Raw genomic sequence first — 20000 nt, forward strand, 5'->3', positions numbered from 1 at the left:
AATCTGACAAACAAAACTCCAGTCAGAACATCTGTATGATTATTTACATTCATGTGTACAGTAGATCACTAGCTCTAGATACAGAGGCCTACTCATCTGCAAAACTCTCTAACTCTACAGTTAACCAGGTTAGGGTTAGGAGTTAGTACTGGCTGCAGATAAAGTCCTTCTTGTTGGTGATTTCAATGTACATGTAGATAACGAAAAAGATGAATTGTGATTGGCATTTAAAGACATACTGAACTCTATTGGAGTTAGACAACACGTGTCAGGACCTACTCATTGTCGTAATCATACCCTAGATCTAATATTATCACATGGAATCAATGTTGATGTCGTTGAAATTCTGCAGCAGAGCGATGACATCTCAGATCATTATCTAGTCTCGTGTAAACTTCATCTAGGCAAGGCTGCAAAGCCGACTCTGTGTTACAAATATGGTAGAACTATCACTTCTGCCACTAAAGATTGATTTATTAATAATCTTCCTGATCAGTTTCATCTTGTCAGCATCCCAGATAGCTTAGAAGAACTCGATATTGCGACAGAAGGTATTGACTTACACTTACACATTTCGACTTACAGCACGCAAGGACTCTTGAGGACTGTTTTATGGAATGGGACCAATGGACTCTATGCTTTAAAGCTTCTATGTTGTATTGTGATGTTTTAAGTTCATTGTAGAAATTGTAAATACACTTCATTTATTCACTTTATTTCTGTTGTCGTCTCATCTTTTAAAACACTTCAAAATCTCTCACAGTTTAATCTGGCCCCAATTTTATTCATGTAACTAAACCGATTAGGCCGATTGTTACAACGGATGATAGAAGATCGGAAGTTCGGTAAAGGAATCCTTGAGGTAGGTATTCACGGGTAGGTATCAGAGTCTTTAAGTGTACGTAAGGACGAGACCAGACAAGGAAGTGAAGGAGAAGTGCCTCCTTATAGTGTGTGCTGTTGATGATGTGCAGGTGCAGTGAATCAGAATTCCAGGGAGAGTGAACGAGTGGGCGGAGCGTGCTGATCTGGTGACTCCGTGACAGTACCCTTCTCCACAGACGGCTCCTGACGGCTGGATAGAACAACGACGACGGGGTCTACCTCGACCCCTGGGAGCCGGTCTATCTGGGTGTTCAGTATGGTATTGTGTGAGGAGCGCAGGATCAAGAATGTCATGACGAGCTACCCAGGAGCGCTCCTCGGGACCGTAATCCTCCCAGGTACTCCAGCCTAGGACCCCGTCATTGCGAGTCTAGGATAGCTCGGACACGGTAGATGGCTTCCTCTTCTGCAATGTTGGGAGGAGGAGGTACCTCATCGCCACCATATTCTGTGAGAGGAAAAACATGGGTTAAGAGTGAGGTTTAAGGAGTGACGTGGAAGATTGGTGAGATTCTGAAATGAGGTGGAAGGTTTAGCCTGTAGGTGACCTCATTGAGCTGCCTCTGTACAGTGAATGGACCTATGTACCAGAGACTCAGCTTATGGCAAGGCAGGCAGAGACGGATGTCCCGTGTCGAGTGCCACACCTTCTAGCCTGGTTGGTAACGAGGGATAGATGTTCTGCGGGTGTCCGCTTGTCTCTTGTGTCTCTGCACTGCCTGTTGGAGATGCACATGAGCTGAGTCCCATACCCTCTCGCTCTGCTCGAACCAGTGGTTGACAGCTGGAACCTCCGAGGGCTCACCCGACCAGGGGAATAATGGAGGTTGGTATCCCAGGATACATTGGAAAGGGGTGAGCCCTGTGGTGGATTGTCGTAAGGAGTTCTGGGCGTACTCTGCCCACGGGAGGAATTGGCTCCAGCTGTCCTGGTTCTGATGGCAGTAGGACCTCAGGTATCTCCCGATTTCCTGGATCTTCCACTCAGTCTGGCCATTAGTTTGAGGATGGTAACCGGAGGAGAGACTTACGGATACTCAGAGGAGCTTGAAGAAGGCCTGCCAGACCCAAGAGATAAATTGGAGACCCCGGTCCGATACAATATCTTCGGCAAGGCCGAAGTGACGGAAAACGTTTTGGAATAATGCTTCGGCCGCTTTGAGAAGCAATCCACAATGACGAATATACAGGTGTGGTTAGTTGATGGTGAAAGATCAGTCATAAAGTCGATGCCCAGATATGATCATGGACGATGTGGAATAGGCAGGGGAACCAGCTTTCCTTCAGGAAGTTTCCGGGGAGTGTTGGTAATGGCACATACTGAGCATCCCTTAATGTACCGGGATATATCCTGAGTCATGATGGGCCACCAGTAGCGTTGACGTAGGAGCGAAATGGTATGTCGGCTACCTGGGTGCCCAGAGCCCAGAGATGTATGAGATGTATGTATGAGTCCAGAGGGGGCAGGCGATAAGTTGGTGGAACGTAGAGGAGCCCTTCTGGACCTCCCAGTGGAGCAGTGTGATGTTCCCAGGGGCTGTTGTACTTTATTTTGTCCAGCAGGTGTCTCTGGGTAACACTTTTTGTGTCTCCAGGTTAATTGCTGTGTCGCAGGTGTGGAGAATTGGTTGATTAACCATTCTGCTTATAATATGCTGACTTTCTCACCCTTGGGAGGAAACAATTGGGCTTGGTCTTTGCTGGTCTCGCTGCTTGGTGGACATGCTGACTTTTCACTCTCTCCAGTCCAAGGCTTGATGTTGTTGTTTTTTGTATTGGTAGATTTATTTCCTTTTACTTTAAATGTAGTTAATTAAATGTTTTCTAATTAAAATACTTATTTGTGCAAATTTGATTATGTTGTATGGACTCTCCATTCATGTTGCTGCTCCTTGAGCCAAGGGGTTGTAACATATGGGGGCTCGTCCGGGATCAACTAAATTGGCTTAGGGTTTGGATAATTCTTTAATTAGAATTATGATTTGGATAATTCTTTAATTAGAATTGTGATTTGGATGATTCTTTAATTAGAATTATGATTTGGACAATTCTTTAATTAGAGTTGTGATTTGGATGATTCTTTAATTAGAATTATGATTTGGACAATTCTTTAATTAGAGTTGTGATTTGGATGATTCTTTAATTAGAATTGTGATTTGGGTAATTCTTTAGAATTACAGTTTGGTTTATCCTTTAGGTAAAATTATTGGTTGGGTAAAGTAAGTTTTGGGGAGTGCCATATAAAAGTATTTTTGTTTTGATTTGTGGTTTTTGGACTGGAGAGAGAGAGAGTTAGAATTGTCCAATAGTTGCACTAAATTGCTCAGATGTTGCGGTTTAGACTGCATAAGCCAAAAATAACCCTGTGTTAGGCTGAAGAGCGCTTAACGCTTTTTGTTATTTTAGTTTGTTATTTTTGTTTGTTGTTTTTGGTGCATCGGACGCGGGTAGACTGGTTAGCAGTTGAGCTGTATGTGGGCGTGCCGAAGACTAGGGTTGAGTATAATTAGTAGTGTGTGTATATTATTTAGATATGGGGTGGCTTTAACAAATTTTTCTGGCAGTTGAAGTGTGAACTGTTGGCTTTGGTGAGTATTACATACTTTGTTGTTCAAATGTTCTTTTAGTAACAGAGTAAAATTAAAATGGATTTGTTACAGGATTTTTTTGTTGCTCCTACGATGGGTAAATTAGAGCGTCTTTCAAAAGAGCAATTATTTAAAGTAGCTGAACATTTCAAGTTTGAATTGGCTTTAACAAAAAGTACTAAGGTAAAACCTCTGCGAGGGGCTGTAGAGGAGAAATTACGAGAGATGTTCATTTTAACTTCAGAGACACAGTCTGATGAAGAGGTGACACCTGAAGGTACTTCGACACCTCATGCATTGTTAGATCCTAACAGGTTAACCTATGAGCAACAGTTAGAAATCCTTAAGATACAAAATAAAGAACGTGAATTGGACAGAGAACTTGAGTTACAGAAATTAAAAAGCCAAGAGCGAGAACAAGAACAAAATTTTGAAACGTTTAGAATGCAACAAAAAAATGGAACAGGTGAAATTAGTTCAGGAGGCGGAACGGTTAAAATTGATCGGACAAGGAAAGTTTTCTGGTGGTAATGTTGATTCCCCAAATGATCAGGAAATTGCAGGGGCGAGTGGAAATCGAATGACCGGTTTAGTACAGATGATTAAACTCTTACCTAAAATCAATGATCAAGACACAGATGTGTTTTTTTCTCTATTTGAAAGCTTGGCTGAGGATAGGGGATGGAACGATGCTGAACGTACACTCTTACTACAAAGTGTTTTTGGAAGGAAAAGCTCAGGAAGTCTTCATTTCACTTTCTTCTGAAAATCAGATACTCTCAGATACGGGGAAAAGCGTTCTAATTCAAGGTATTGGATTAGACGTATTTTCGGCTCCTTTGCACCGAGTTCAGTTAGAATCTGACGTCATGAAAGGTGAGGTGGAAATTGCATTAAGATCAGTTTTGCCTATCGAGGGGGTGGATTTGATTTTGGGAAATAATTTGGCGGGGAGTAAAATATGGAGTACGGAAGTGTTTCCCGTGGTTAAAACCACTCCGGTCTGCTCGGTCGAGTCAGACAAATGTGTGCAAGAACTGCCTGAAGTTTTCTGTTCCTGTGCCGTAACACGAGCAATGAGTAAGAACAAAGGTATGGATGAGTATGAAGACCAGGAGGGATTTCCTTATGATCTTTCTAGGAATTTGTCTTGGTTTGTTCCATCGATTTCTCGGCAGGATTTGATTGTAGAGCAAAAAAATGATGTGCAGCTGAATGCATTGTTTGAATCTGTTAAATCAGAATATGAGATGAAAAGTTTGGCTAGCGGATACACAGAACGGATTGTTACTTTGTAAATGGATGCCGTGTTATGATAAAATTCTGAGTGACCCGGTGGTTCAGATAGTGGTACCAAAGGGATTACGGGAGTTCATTTTTTAAAATCAGAGCATGTTAGAAAACTGGATCCAGATTCGAGTTGCAGGTATTGTTTGGAAAAGGGTCATTGGAAAAAGGAGTGCCCTATATTAAGAAATAAGTATAAGTCCGTGGTTCCAAAAGCTGTTGGTCTCGTGTCTACTACTGGTTTGATTTTGAAATCAGATGTAGGAGAAGCAAAGACTTACGGGGGAAATAAGGGTCTTTTGCAAGCAGGATACGAACTGTTCATAACTATGGGGACTGTGTCGTTGAAAGATTTTACGAGCGTGCCTGTTACGATATTACGTGACACAGGATCATCTGAATCTTTCTTATTAGATTCGAAACTACCGTTTTCTTCAAAATCAGATACGGGGGAAAAGCGTTCTAATTCAAGGTATTGGATTAGACGTATTTTCGGCTCCTTTGCACCGAGTTCAGTTAGAATCTGACGTCATGAAAGGTGAGGTGGAAATTGCATTAAGATCAGTTTTGCCTATCGAGGGGGTGGAAAGAAAACCTATCACAGTGTGATGCGTTATTTCTTTTGGCCTCAATTAAAGCGAGACGTGGCTGCTTTTATAAAAACTTGCCATGTCTGTCAATTGGTCGGAAAACCGAATGAAGTGTTATCTCCTGCTCCATTGTATCCTATACCTGTGGTGAAAAATCCCTTTGAGTATTTAACGATTGATTGTGTGGGGCCATTACCTCCTTCTAAATCTGGTTCCATTTATATGTTGACTGTGATGTGCCAAACTACGCGATATCCTGCTGCATATCCGTTGCACAATATTACTACAAGGTCTGTAGTGAAAGCTTTGACTCAATTTATTTCCATATTTGGAATTCCTCGTGTAAATCAGTCAGACAGGGGAACAAATTTCACATCACATATGTTTGCCCAAATTTTAAAACAGTTGCGAGTAGATCATCACAAAAGCAGTGCTTTTCATCCTGAGAGTCAGGGATCCTTTGAACGCTTTCATCAAACACTAAAACAGTTGTTGAGAACGTACTGTATTGAATTGATGAAAGACTGGGAGGAGGTACTTCCTTGGTTGATGCTTGCTGCTCGCGAGGTCATTCAAGAAAGTTTGGGTTTCAGCCCTAATGATTTAGTATTCGGACATACGGTAAGGGGACCACTCGCGCTTTTGCATGATGATTTATTGGAAACTGAACCACCAACGAATCTTTTGGATTATGTAAATGGGTTCCCGATTTAGGTTGTATTTGGCTGGTACATTAGCCCGTGAAAATCTGGGTAAGGCACAATCTAAAATGAAAACCTGGTTTGATCGTAAGGCAGAAAGCAGGGAATTCAGTTCTGGAGATCAGGTTTTGGTGATGCTTCTGAAGACTGGTTCCTCTTTTGCTGCCAGATTTTCTGGACCTTATACTGTGCTCGAAAAACTTTCAGAACAAAACTATATGATTTCCACTCCAGATAGAAAGAAGGCTCAGTTGTGTCATGTAAATCTATTGAAGCCTTATTTGTTTCCAAAAATGGGACTAAACGACGCTGTTGGAGGTGCTGAAATTAAACCTGTTGCGATTGCTGTAGGGGGCGAAAGTGGGGTTGAGAAGGATATTTTTGACGAATGTTTAATTCAACCTAGACTTCGAAATTCTGAGCAGTTAAGTAAATTGGAGGTTATGCTTGGGCATTTATCTCAGGACAGTTGTGAGGAATTAATACATCTGATAAAGGAGTTTCAAGTGCTTTTTTCTGATATTCCTTCGTGTACTGACATGATCCAGTATGATATTGATGTTGGTGATTCCCCACCTATTCGGCAACCATTTTATAGAGTGTCTCCCGAAAAACAAAAACTTTTAGAATCCGAGGTACAGTATCTTTTGGAGAATGGACTTGCGGAACGGTCTGGTTCCAGTTGGGCTTCTCCTTGTCTTCTAGTTGTGAAGCCAGATGGAACATTTAGGTTTTGTACCGATTATAGGAGATTGAACGCTGTTACTAGATCCGACTCTTTTCCACTTCCAAGAATTGAAGACTGCATTGATTCGGTGGGGTCTGCCAAGTTCGTTACGAAGATTGATCTACTTCAAGGTTATTATCAGGTACCCCTGACTTCTCATGCTCAGGAAGTCTGTGCTTTTACGACGTCTTCTGGATTATATTCTTATAAGCGAATGAGTTTTGGTCTTCGGAACGCTCCAGCTACATTCCAGCGCCTGATGAATTTGGTAATTTCTGGGCTTGAAGGATGTGCAGTGTATCTGGATGATGTAGTAGTGTATAGTCAAACATGGGAGGAACATCTTTGTCAATTGGGCACTTTATTTACTCGTCTTGAGACAGCAAAGTTGACTGTAAATTTAGCGAAATGTGAATTTGCACGTGCCACTGTGGTCTATTTGGGAAATGTGGTAGGACAAGGTAAAGTCTGTCCTGTCCGGGCAAAAGTCCATGCCATTGATAAGTTCCCAGTTCCTTCTATGAAGAAAGAGTTGATGAGATTTTTAGGAATGATTGGGTACTATCGAAAATTCTGTGAAAATTTCTCAACAGTGGTTGCTCCTTTAACAGATTTGTTAAAAGGCAAACGGAAATATGAATGGTCCTCAATTTGTCAACATGCTTTTGATAATGCCAAACTGTTGCTGAGTTCTGCTCCCGTATTAACAGCATCTTGTTGGGACCGTCCTTTCCATTTAAAGGTAGACGCGAGTGGGCTGGGTGCTGGAGCTGCATTATTGCAGAAAGATGACAACAGCATTGATCGGCCAATTAGCTTCTTTTCTAAAAAGTTTAATCTGTGCCAGAGAAATTATTCAACTATTGAAAAAGAGTTGTTGGCATTAATTTGGGCTTTACAGCATTTCGACGTGTATGTGGGGGGAGGTTCTGTATCTCTGGTAGTATTTACAGACCACAACCCTCTTACCTTCTTACAGTCCTTGCATAGTCCAAATCAACGACTTATTCGTTGGGCTTTATTCTTACAGTCTTATAGCCTTGATATTCGTCATATTAAAGGGGTAGATAATATTATGGCGGACACCTTGTCACAAGCTCCATTGAATGAGTAACCTATTACAATTTTGTTGGTTCTTGTCCTTCTTTATTTCACCTCATTTATGTTCTCAAGGCGCCTGAGAGCATTGAGAGGTGGAGTTGATAAGGGGTAGGTGGTGAAGGAGAGATGGTGAGTGGAACCAATAATTTTGTAAACCTGATTAAATCTTATCTTGTGATTTAGATTATGCTTTGTATGTGTTTTTGTATTATGTTTACAGAGTACCTTTTATAAGGGCCTCTGTCTTTGGGAGGGAGGTGTGATGTTCCCAGGGGCTGTTGTACTTTATTTTGTCCAGCAGGTGTCTCTGGGTAACACTTTTTGTGTCTCCAGGTTAATTGCTGTGTCGCAGGTGTGGAGAATTTGTTGATTAACCATTCTGCTTCTAAGATGCTGGCTTTCTCACCCACGGGAGGAAACAATTGGGCTTGGTCTTTGCTGGTCTCGCTGCTTGGTGGACATGCTGACTTTTCACTCTCTCCAGTCCAAGGCTTGATGTTGTTGTTTTTTGTATTGGTAGATTTTTTTCCTTTTACTTTAAATGTAGTTATGTCTGTTTTCTAATTAAAATACTTATTTGTGCAAATTTGATTATGTTGTATGGACTCTAAATTCATGTTGCTGCTCCTTGAGCCAAGGGATTGTAACAAGCAGGGTTTGAGCGAGTAGCCTGGGTAATTTGCTCATTGATGGTCCATTGGATAGGACTGACGATCATGGCAGGATGGATAATAGGTTCGGGAGAATAATCTTCAGTATCAGGTTGATGAAGAAGTGATAAGGCATCAGCCCTACGGTTCTTATCCCCAGGTCTATATGAGATGGTAAAATCGAACCTGTAGAGCCAGTGTCTCCACTCCTCCAGCGCTAGCTTGATGGTGAGCAGCTCATGATTACCAATGTCGTAGTTCTGCTCCGCCATGGATAAATTCTTGGAATAGGAGACACATGGATGGAGTCTTGGAGGATCACCCTGCTGCTGAGAGAGGACCGCTCCTACCCCGGTAGAGGAGGCGTCAACCTCGATGACGAACGGACGATCTGGACCTGGGTGGACCAGGACCGGAGCGGTTTGGAAGGCTTCCTTGAGTTGTTGAAATGCTTCAGATGCTGACGGGGTTAAGGACAGAGACTTGGACCGGCCCTTGAGGGAGAAGGTCAGAGGGGAACAGAGTAGGCTATAGTTGTGAATAAACCGTCTGTAGAAGTTTGCAAATCCTAGGAAGCGCTGGAGCTCCTTGATGGTAGTGGGTTGAGGCCAGTTCCGGATGGTATCCACCGATGGTATGCACGGCCTCAAGCCTCCGTTATTTTTAGCCAAAAAGAAGAAGCTTGAAGCGGGAGGGGATGTAGATGTCTGATGAATCGTTGTTGAAGTGCCTCCTGGATATGCTCCTCCATGCCCTTCTGCTCCGGGATGGACAGTGGATATACTCTGCCTTTGGGTAGAGTAGTCCCAGGAAGTAGGTCGATTGCACAGTCCCATGGCCAATGTGGTGGAAGTTGGGTTGCCAACCGCTTACTGAAGACATCCTGGAACACCCGGTATTCCGGAGGAATCTCCACCTTGTGATCCATCTCCGGGCTCTCAACGGTGGTAGGATTGAGTGAGAGTGATGGTGGTTCCGGAGTGGTGAGTGAAGAGAACGAGGCTTTGAAGATTTTTGAACAGAGAGACAGGATTGGAAACAGTTATCACTCCTCTGCAATACTTCCCCGGTGTTTGTGTTGATATGCGGTTGATGTTGTGACATCCACGGGCGTCCCAGGATGAGGTCTGCGGTGGATCCTTCCAGCAGCATGAACGTCACTCTTCAGTATGCAGGCATCCGATGCAGCATGTCAGTGTGGGAGAGAAGTACCGGATACGACCACGACCCAGCGGCTTCCCTTGGGAACCCGAGTCAATGAGAGCTTGTGCTGAGACACAAATTAAGTTAGGACATGTACAGTTGTTCGGGATAAAGAGTTTATTTGAGGTGGAAGTTGGATAGTACTCACTGCTGGGTGTGGTGGTCGAACTGGACCGACAGTGATGACATGACCCTCTCTCCCACAATAAAGACACAGTTGATGGAGAATTCTTCTCTGACACTCCGCATGCATTAGGTGGAAGGAGTCTACCTGCATGGGTTCAGGTGCTGGAAGGACGACATATGGTGCAGAGTCTGGAGGATACACAGCGGGGTTCAGAAGAGAGCAAGCTGTGAGATGTTGAGCGACTCAGATGGTCTTTTGGATGAAGTTCTCAAGACCCATCACTTCATCATAAACTACCATCAGTTGACAGATATCGGTGTTGTGAGTCCTTGTCGGAAAGCGGTGAGCAATGCAGTCTCATTCTAGCTACTAGCGGCAGCTAGAGTGCGGAACTGGAGACTGTAGGCGCTGACAGAATTAGTGGCTTGGTTAAAGTTGAATAATTGGTTGTGAACAGATAGTTCCAAGGTGGTTTGTCCAAACACTTCTTTAAAGTGACTGAAGAAAGCTGAGAGTGAAGTGACGATTGGGGTATTGGATTGCCACAGTGATTGAGCCCACTGTAGGGCGTGTCCAGACAGCAGCGAGATGACAAATGCTACCCTGGCGTGATCGGTGGTGAACTGGTGAGACTGCAATTCAAAATACAGGAGCACTGTAGCAGGGACCTGCTGCAATCCTCTGCCTCTCCGGAGAATGTCGCAGGTCGGGATTTTCGGGGGAGAGTGAATGAGTGGGCGGAGCATGCTGATCTGGTGACTCCGTGACAGTGGTTGTATCTCTCTATTAGTGTTACTCAATCTTAGTGCTACATTTGATACCATCGACCACAACATTCTTTTAAAAAGATTCAAAAATTATTTTGGCATTAGTGGAATTGCATTTGCATGGTTCAAATCATACTTACTTATTTGACCATTATCAGTTTGTAGCAAGACATGAAGAGATGTCATATCAATCAAAAGTTCAGTATGGTGTACCACAAGGCTCAGTACTAGGACCGTTGCTGTTCACTCTGTACATGCTACCCTTGGGAGATATCATTAGGAAGCATGGCATTAGTTTTCACTGTTATGCTGAAGATACTCAGCTGTATCTTTCCTGGCGCTCTGACAAAACTAATTCACAAAATTAACAAAATGCATAGCTGATATAAAAATTTGCATGACTAGTAATTTCCTACTACTTAATTATGAAAAAAAAAACAAAAAAAAAAACAGAGATTCTAATTATTGGGCAAAATCCTCCACATGCAATAACCTAGAATACTGTCTAACACTTGATGGATGTTCAGTCAAAGTCTTCGTCGTCGGTTAGGAACCTGGGTGTGCTCTTTGATACCAATCTTTCATTTGAAAGCCATGATTCTAGCATCTGTAAAAAGAATATCAAAATATCAAAATATCTGGCGGTAGATCATTTTCCTATTTAGCACCTAAACTCTGGAACAGTCTTCCTAACATTGTCCGGGAAGCAGACACACTCTGTCAGTTTAAATCTAGACTAAAAACACATATAAATGCTTTTGACACTTGATTAAGCAGAAAACCTTTCCAATAATAGGCTATGCATCTTTCAACCATTCATCTTCATACCGCATATCCATTTCTTGAATACATTCATACCTCAAGACTACTGAGTGTTTATAATACTTAGTATATAACTAAATTACTACTGCTGCGCTCTGATTAGCTTTTAAATGCACATGCATGTTGCGCTGCAGGTGCAGGTGTGTGTTACCTGACCGTGCAATGATGAGCTGTAGGCAGGTGTGTGTAACCTGAGCGTGCAGTGATGAGCTGTAGGCAGGTGTGTGTTACCTGAGCGTGCAGTGATGAGCTGTAGGCAGGTGTGTGTAACCTGAGCGTGCAGTGATGAGCTGTAGGCAGGTGTGTGTAACCTGAGCGTGCAGTGATGAGCTGTAGGCAGGTGTGTGTTACCTGACCGTGCAATGATGAGCTGTAGGTAGGTGTGTGTTACCTGAGCGTGCAGTGATGAGCTGTAGGCAGGTGTGTGTTACCTGAGCGTGCAGTGATGAGCTGTAGGCAGGTGTGTGTTACCTGACCGTGCAGTGATGAGCTGTAGGCAGGTGTGTGTTACCTGAGCATACAGTGATGAGCTGTAGGCAGGTGTGTGTTACCTGAGCGTGCAGTGATGAGCTGTAGGCAGGTGTGTGTAACCTGAGCGTGCAGTGATGAGCTGTAGGCAGGTGTGTGTTACCTGACCGTGCAATGATGAGCTGTAGGTAGGTGTGTGTTACCTGAGCGTGCAGTGATGAGCTGTAGGCAGGTGTGTGTTACCTGAGCGTGCAGTGATGAGCTGTAGGCAGGTGTGTGTTACCTGACCGTGCAGTGATGAGCTGTAGGCAGGTGTGTGTTACCTGAGCATACATTGATGGGCTGTAGGCAGGTGTGTGTTACCTGAGCATACAGTGATGGGCTGTAGGCAGGTGTGTGTTACCTGAGAGTACAGTGATGAGCTGTAGGCAGGTGTGTGTTACCTGAGCTTGCAGTGATGAGCTGTAGGCAGGTGTGTGTTACCTGAGCGTGCAGTGATGAGCTGTAGGCAGGTGTGTGTTACCTGAGCGTGCAGTGATGAGCTGTAGGCATACGCAGCAGGTGGCAGTTCAGCGGGGTACAGCGGGTATGATGCCCACACATCAGGACTGCTTGGATACAGTGCAGGCACTGTGAAGTCATCTAAACAACAACAGGACTAGCATGAGTTTAAAGGAGAAGAGTCTAAGGGCCCTATCTCGCTCCCAGCGCAATTGACTTTGTACACAGACGCATGTTTCATTCCTATTCTGCACCCGACGCACAGCGGACTTTTCCCTCCACAGACGCACGTCGGTAAATTAGGGAATGAACTTGCGCTCCCGGGGGCGGTTCAGCGAAAAGAGGCGGCGTGTTCCGGCGCAAACGTTCCTGGTGCTATTTTGCAGTTCCAGAAAACAATTCCGCCACAGACCAGGAAAAACCTCGTCTAAAGTCAGTGGCGCATGTTATTCATATGCTATTTTAAGGGCGCATGCTTGGCCATAATGTAGCGTGTGCACAACGCGCATACACTTTCCTTCTCTCATCTACACAGACACAGCAGTTCACATTTTTGCAAAGCATGATAAAAAATATAAAAAAAAATATTCCACATGAGGGAAATCATTGTTGTGTCCATGAAGATGTGAATAAATAGGCATAAATCTAGCTTACACATTTACCCAAATTATTATACGCCTGTTTAACCGAAGCTAATTTGGGTGTTTCTCCATCCCCAATGTCACTTCTCTGTGTTTTACTGCCCTGACGAGAACGTCGGTCTCCTCGGCTCTGATTGGATTATTGCACATTACACACAAACCAAACCTATGAGTAATGAAGCGACTTCAGACCAACACATTTTAGATTTGCGTCGGGCGCAAGAGTCATTTATCCCGAGATGGTCCTTACTGCAGAACATGAAATCCAGGGGGAGGAGTTGGATACATCCAACTCCTCCCACCTTACATATACCTAAACCTACCCATCTCCACACCCTGATCCCTAAACCCACCCCTAAACCTACCAATCTCCACCCCTTAGATGTGGATCCAACCCCACCCCCTGGATCTTGTGGACTGCATTGAGGTGCTACTGTTTATCCCGCCGGTATAATAGCAACAGCGTCCGAGATCCGCCCACAAAGTTACTTGCGTTTCACATTTGATACTTGCGTTTCAGATCGTTAAAGGGGTCATATAATGGTACATGCACTTTTACAAGTTGATTGTACTGAAATGTGTGTTGGCAGCAGTGATGCGCGGGTCAATGTATAAACAAACCGCACCCGACCGACGTTTTCAACTAACCCGCCCGCAACTCGGACCGCAAAAAACGAAAAAGAAAATATTGTACCCGACCCGCTTCCTGACCCGCATTTTTTTTAAAGTAGCTATAATGCTCATCGTAGCGTCTTAATATAACTTAATATTCTAATTTTGTCAAGAATTATAAAAAATCGTCAATATAAGCTCATAATTTGTACTAAAATAGTCTAAATGTTTAGTTTTAAAAACAATTTTAAAAAGCTGGCTATGTCTATTTTGATGCAGTTCACATGCAGTGATCGCGTACCGGCGCCTTATTTTGTCTGCTATATATTTGCTTCTTATTTAATAAATACGGGCAATTGATTGATAAAACATTGATCAAAATTAAGATACAATTTATACAAAACGAAAATCTTTTAAAAAGAGTTTTCTATAAAACAAAACTTAATGAAGTCGTCAAAATCATGTTTTACCAAAAACAGCGCCGTTGCTAGGAGGGCGCCAGCGCCTCTGCCTCTCAGCGCCTCTGCCTCACGAGTGGATGATAGCCCTGAAGACGCCTAGCAATGATATACCTTTAGTGGTAGTATACCTTTAGTTAAGTTATCGCAGCGCGCTAAGAGACAATGTTATCGGAAAATGCAGCCCAGGTATATTCATAATGGAGATTCCAAAGCTCTCTTCTTTGGTCAGAACCATGGAGAGCGATCGCGGATTTACTTTTACAATGCAACACAATATTTAAAGAGCATCAAGCTATTACAATCTATATTATGTATACGCACAGATAATATAACAGTAGGCTATATTAGTCAATATTTTTTTATTAGGTTAAGCAGTGATTGGATAACGTTTTTTTATTTTTATTTTATTTAACGTTTTTAATTTAAGGCCCACCCACAATTGGTCTGGCTTATCCAAAACTGGAATCCTGGCGCCGTGCCTGCTTGGTCGTGCCAGTTTTGTGGTTATCAAATGTGTAAATAGCATCGCAAGAAGTAGCCTACACATGACAAAGCCAGCACTTTGGTCATCATCTTTCATTATTTCGGCAAATGTCTCCCACACTTTGCTCTTTCTATTTGTGTATTTGCGGAGCTTCCACTCCCCAGTCTTCACCTTTTCTCTTGCCGCCTCCATCTCTACCTGCAGACTGAGCTCGTGCGTCATCTTCGCGCCAGTTATTCAGCCAATAAAGTGTAAATTAAATTTAAAACGTATTCATAGAAAATTGTGTCTAGAACTATATAAATGACAAAGGTTTAATTGGCATCTTTATTTCAAACGACCCGACCGACCGCGACCCGAATATCATTAAAAATATTTTTGGATGACTCGTAACCGCGGGTAACCGCGGGTGACCGCAGGCACCCGCTCATTTCGGATCAACCCGCGCATCACTGGTTGGCAGTGCCTGTACACAACCATCATAAAATGATAAAAATCCATCCAGTGTTTTTTAGCGCAATTTTCCTACGGACAAAATTGCGATTGTTAACTCATGATTTCTGTTCTGTCTGTGCGCACCAATCTTGCACTTCTATCTCCTCCTCAACCAGACCACCTAGAGACTTCGGGTTTTCGGCATTATGTTAAGGAAGGTCTAATCTCGGGAACGCACAAAAAAAAAAAAAAAAAAAAAAAAAAAAAAAAGATTTACTATCTCTTAGTGTTGTGATCCCATGACGTCAGAAAATTGCGCTAAAACACTCACTGAGTTTTTATTACTTGTTTTTTAATCTTCTTATATGTTTTCCCCCATCTCAAATCAAGCCGTTCGACCGTGTGACGTCACACGGTCGGACGCTCCTCCGACGATTGTTGATTGACAGCAGCGTTTCAACACAGACCTACCCTCGCTTGTGAACGAGCTGTCAATCATAGTCCGCGCGGACCGGCGCGGTCATTGTTGATACGCTGGAGCACTGTGTATGAGCAGAATGGCGTCTAAGCGATTGTGGTGTTCTGTTCTTGGGTGCAATAAGGAACACAGCATAATTTTGATGTTCCTAAACCCGAACTGCTGAAGTGGCTGAGTTTTGTTTTCGAAGGGAATATTCCCCAAGATCAATGTCAATGCTTTCATGTTTGCGCGAATCATTTTACACACCAGACTGCTTTACAAACGAGGGTCAGTATAAAGCTGGTTTTGCTAACGTTTTATTATTAAACGTTTTATTAACCTTTATATTAATATTTATATTAATCTTTGCAAATCGCTTGCAAGCTTCACGATGAATGCGGCTGTTTACACTCAGGGTACATTACGACATGTTTTCTATGTACGACGTTCTCAAAATAATTCATAATCCCACGTTTATAATGAACAACGCGTTATGGTTATTGTGTTATTGTGTTATAAACTGTGTACGTACAGAGCAGAGGGGCGGGGTGAGCAAAGCTCATTATCATTTAAAGACACATGCACTTAAATGGCGTGCTGAAAACAGAGCTGTTTTTGACCAGGTAAAATTAGTGTTTTCTTACAATACTAATGAGAATTTTTTATTAAAGTATATTACAAACTTTTAATTTAGACCCTAAAGAATCATATTAGCTTGTACAAAAATGGCATTATATGACCCCTTTAAAATAGGGCCCTATGTGTATGCGTTCAATTGATACACTGCAGAAGATGTTCATGGACTACGATGGAAACACATTTACCGAATAAATCGCACATCTCAAATGTTGCTTTGGTGGTTCTGAAACGCCTGAGCCAAAGTCTGTCATCAGAATTAATAGTTTTAATTCCCTCCCAGAAGCATCTCAAACGATTGTGTTCCCAAACACCAGCATCCGAATGCAAGAGAACATGATAGAGTTTATTGTGTTTCATCTACACAGTCATTTTTATCACAGATATTTTGCATCAATTTCCCAGGAAGTGATGATTTTGTTCTCTTGAACAAATGGAATGGAAACACTGTTTTATCTGCAAATGTTTTATACGACATTCCAATTTTGCTTTTTAATTTAAATTTTCAAATTTCCAATTTAAATTTTCAACTTTGTACGGACTTTGTTCGCAGCTTTCTCACTGGATTATTACAATTAATGGCAAAATTAATGTTTGGAAATGTAAACTGATATTTCCTACTAACACACTACAGCAAAAAGATATAAATAACTGGTTTAAAACCATTTTGTTGGGTGAAAATACTAACGTGCCTAAGACTTTTGTAGTCGGCGCTGGATGCCATATTGTCAGAATATTTCTCCTTCAAGCGCTCTTCGCTGACTCCGAAGAAGATAAGAGAAAAGAAGCCTTTCTGCTTGCCGTGAGAACAAGCCTCATCAGCAGATTAACGGGGCTTCAGGTGCAGGTGACCTGGCGCTTCTCCTCTCCAGCTATCTGGAGACCTAAAGGATTTCGATGACACCCCACCACTGGCCACTTCTGATGTGGAGAAGTGGCCCAACCCAGCGGAGGCAGGTGATACAGGGCCGTAGAAGAGCTGGGCTTAGAGTGCTCGGCCCCAGAGGAGCCACAGGCCCCCGCCAGCAACCAGCCCCGTTCTTACCAGAAGTTCTTGAAGAACAAACTAAGTCGTGGAGCGCCCCTACTCAGTGTGCGTTCACTACTGCACTTCGTCTGGCCTCACCTCTGTTGACAGTGTGGAGCAGAAGGGGCACATAAAGCTTCCCCCATTAGAGGAGTCCGTCACCGCGCACCTCTGCCCTCACCGGCTCTCGGGGGGAAGACCGAAGCCACTCACCCTTCTAAGCCGTGCAGAGCCACATCGGCCCTGGGAGCCAGAGCCTACACTGCAAACATCAGCTGGAAGGAACAACCTAATTGTGAAGTTCCATCCTGGGATCTATCCACAGTCCTCAGCTGTTGTTGTGCTTCTGAGGGGCTGCCAGTCATGAAGCAGAGACGATCTAATTGGATAGTGGACGCAATAGTCGTAATGGCCTCCTCCTGGGCGTGGTCAAGTAGGGTGTCCATTGGTGACATCTGTGCAGTGGCTCGCCATACACCTAAACATTCCTGCTCTTCAAGCACAGATTTTGTCTGTTTAAAACTAACCCATGGCCCCTTAAGGGTCCAGTCAGATTAGGGAATCGATCATTTTGACCCATACAATGTATTGTTGGCTATGGCCACAAATATACCCATGCGATTTGAGACTGGTTTTGTGGTCCAGGGTAACATATATATGTCCCTTATAGTCCTTGATATAAGCCTAATAAGGGCCCTGTTCCCAAGTGCCCTCAGGCTGGGCTCACAGGACAGTAGCATGGCGCTATTGGATTGCGTTCCCCATGGCATCAGAAACTGACGCAATGCGAGACAACCGTATCAAAAAGGGACCATTTCAGTTACTAATGTAACCACGGTTCCCTAAGATAACGGGAATGAGCATTGCTGGCAGTACTTATACGCTCACTCACTAGTTGATGCTCGCCGCTCCTCAGTTCGGCCACTCCTATTCTGACGATATGGCATCCAGCGCAGACTTATACAGGCCGTCGGCTCCACCTGAAATGCCATGTGTCTGTGGAGGTGCACAGACGTGATCAGGCTTCAGTATCTCTGAGAAACTAAGAGTTTCTCCATAGCTTCAGAAACTGATGCTCGTTTACGTTATCTCAGGGAACTAAGGTTGCGTTAGTAACCGAAGCGTTTATGTTACGTCCTCATTTAGACAGAAAGACGTATGTGTGTGTGTGATTTACTCACAGGGGTCTCGGCTGACACAGGGCGGTCCAGGACTGTGTCGGGATGGAGGAGGGTTTGGGATTCCCACTAGTTTGTTCTTGGCCATCTTGGTGTTGGCTTTGGCAAACTCCAGCCGTAAAGTCTGAGGAATATCCGGGTCAAAGCGAACTCCCTGAAAAACAGGACTCAAACATCATTACAGCAAACATGTCTTCCTCTTGCTGAAATCAATCTCATCCTCGCACCACACAACTCAAATGATCTGTGCTTTATTCATCTCATCTCTACAGCAGGGTTTCTCAGACGGTGGGTCTCAGTGCAAGTGAGCTTGTGGAGATCTCATGTCAGGTTTCAGGGTTTTCTTTATACGCTTTCACAATAAACACTGTTTCAGAGCAGCTTTGAATACTCGATTACTGTGTCGTATTATGTATCAGTTACTATAATAGAAAATGTATTATTTTGTAGGATTAGTCCATAATTCTTTTATTATTCCCACCTTTGAGCAAGCCAGAGGAAACTGTGGCAAAGAACAAAAAAAAACTTTATTTTGGTGTTACAGGATGGAAAAACAGACATGTTGGCAGGCCAGTTCTCCTTTAGTATATAGTCTAAATATAAAGTCAACATTAGCACGTCTCACACGTCAAGATCTGCAATCAAACAGTAATCATATTAATTACAATTCAGTTAAAGAAAGTAAGTAACCCATAAAAAGACATGGGAAACAACATAATACAAATGCAAAACAAAGCCATTTTAATGCTGCCTTTCATTATGTGTGTGTGTGTGTGTGTGTGTGTGTGTGTGTGTGTGTGTGTGTGTGTGTGTGCATCTAATTTTAAGATTTATTAACGGCAGAGCTCAAATCCGCTCAAGGTCAGTCTCTCCAGTTTCACACTGAGATTAAAACCAAATCCTGGATCAATGAAAACAAGAGAGACACAGAACGAGAGGCAGACGAACTCTTTAATCTCTGGATTGACTCGTCTTCAGTGTGTCCTGTCAGATGATTGCTCGAGTTCCCACAACCGCAGCTTCGTGAGCTCAGATCCGCAGCGTTCTCCTTCAGGAACGTGATCGTGTGTGAATGTGTCTTCTGTCGAAACCACACCAGGAGCCTTTGGTCTTTTTTTAGCGATGTCATGTTTAGATGATAGAGTTAAACTTACGTTCAGGGCGATCTTAGCAGCCTCCGCTTCTGAGCGACTGTCAAAACTCACAAACCCCACCGGCTGCAGAAAACACAGAGAAATCAAGGAGAAGAAGAAGCTCTTCAAACTGCAGAGAGTCTCTAATGACTGGGACATAAAGACGGCCGGGAGACTGCTAACATGAAATGACACTGAAAGCACGTATTGTAATGTGGCATATTTCCCAGTGAAATGATGAAAACACTGCCAGGACTTGATCTGGTCACGGTGAACAGATGTGATGCAGTGAAGTGTGTGTTTCCGATCGGGATGGGATTTCGCAGTCGATTTTAGAGACTTTGAAGGAATTAAAGTGGATGTGGAAGGAGATCAGGACCAGCAATAAATGAACACTAATGACTGACAGAGAAACACTGCAGAAGCACAAGGATCGAGCCTGACACACACACACACACACACACACACACAGATAAACAGAAACATACGGAAATGACTTGTAAATTCACCACAAAA

At 43.3% G+C, this 20000-nt stretch overlaps 1 protein-coding gene across 4 annotated transcripts in view; it reads right to left on the bottom strand.

Annotated features, from left to right (window-relative positions):
- The window catches only part of rbpms (RNA binding protein, mRNA processing factor), a 22994-nt gene that overhangs the window by 1132 nt on the left and 1862 nt on the right, over window positions 1–20000 (bottom strand). For 3 of the 4 annotated variants that reach the window (XR_013820429.1, XM_079865078.1, XM_079865079.1), the window contains exons 4-7: window positions 19506–19568; window positions 18355–18505; window positions 12440–12558; window positions 1–3 (exon numbers count right to left, since the gene is read on the bottom strand). The exon at window positions 1–3 is cut by the window's left edge. Coding sequence is in view for 2 of the 4 variants with exons in the window: in XM_079865078.1 (XP_079721204.1) it covers window positions 1–3; window positions 12440–12558; window positions 18355–18505; window positions 19506–19568 (336 nt within the window). In the remaining 2 variants the exon portion in view is untranslated. The remainder of the gene's footprint in view (window positions 4–12439; window positions 12559–18354; window positions 18506–19505; window positions 19569–20000) is intronic. The other variant, XR_013820428.1, reaches the window with a different exon arrangement.

The sequence above is a fragment of the Squalius cephalus genome (assembly GCF_949319135.1).
Source record: "Squalius cephalus genome assembly, chromosome: 3".
NCBI classification, from domain to species: domain Eukaryota; kingdom Metazoa; phylum Chordata; class Actinopteri; order Cypriniformes; family Leuciscidae; genus Squalius; species Squalius cephalus.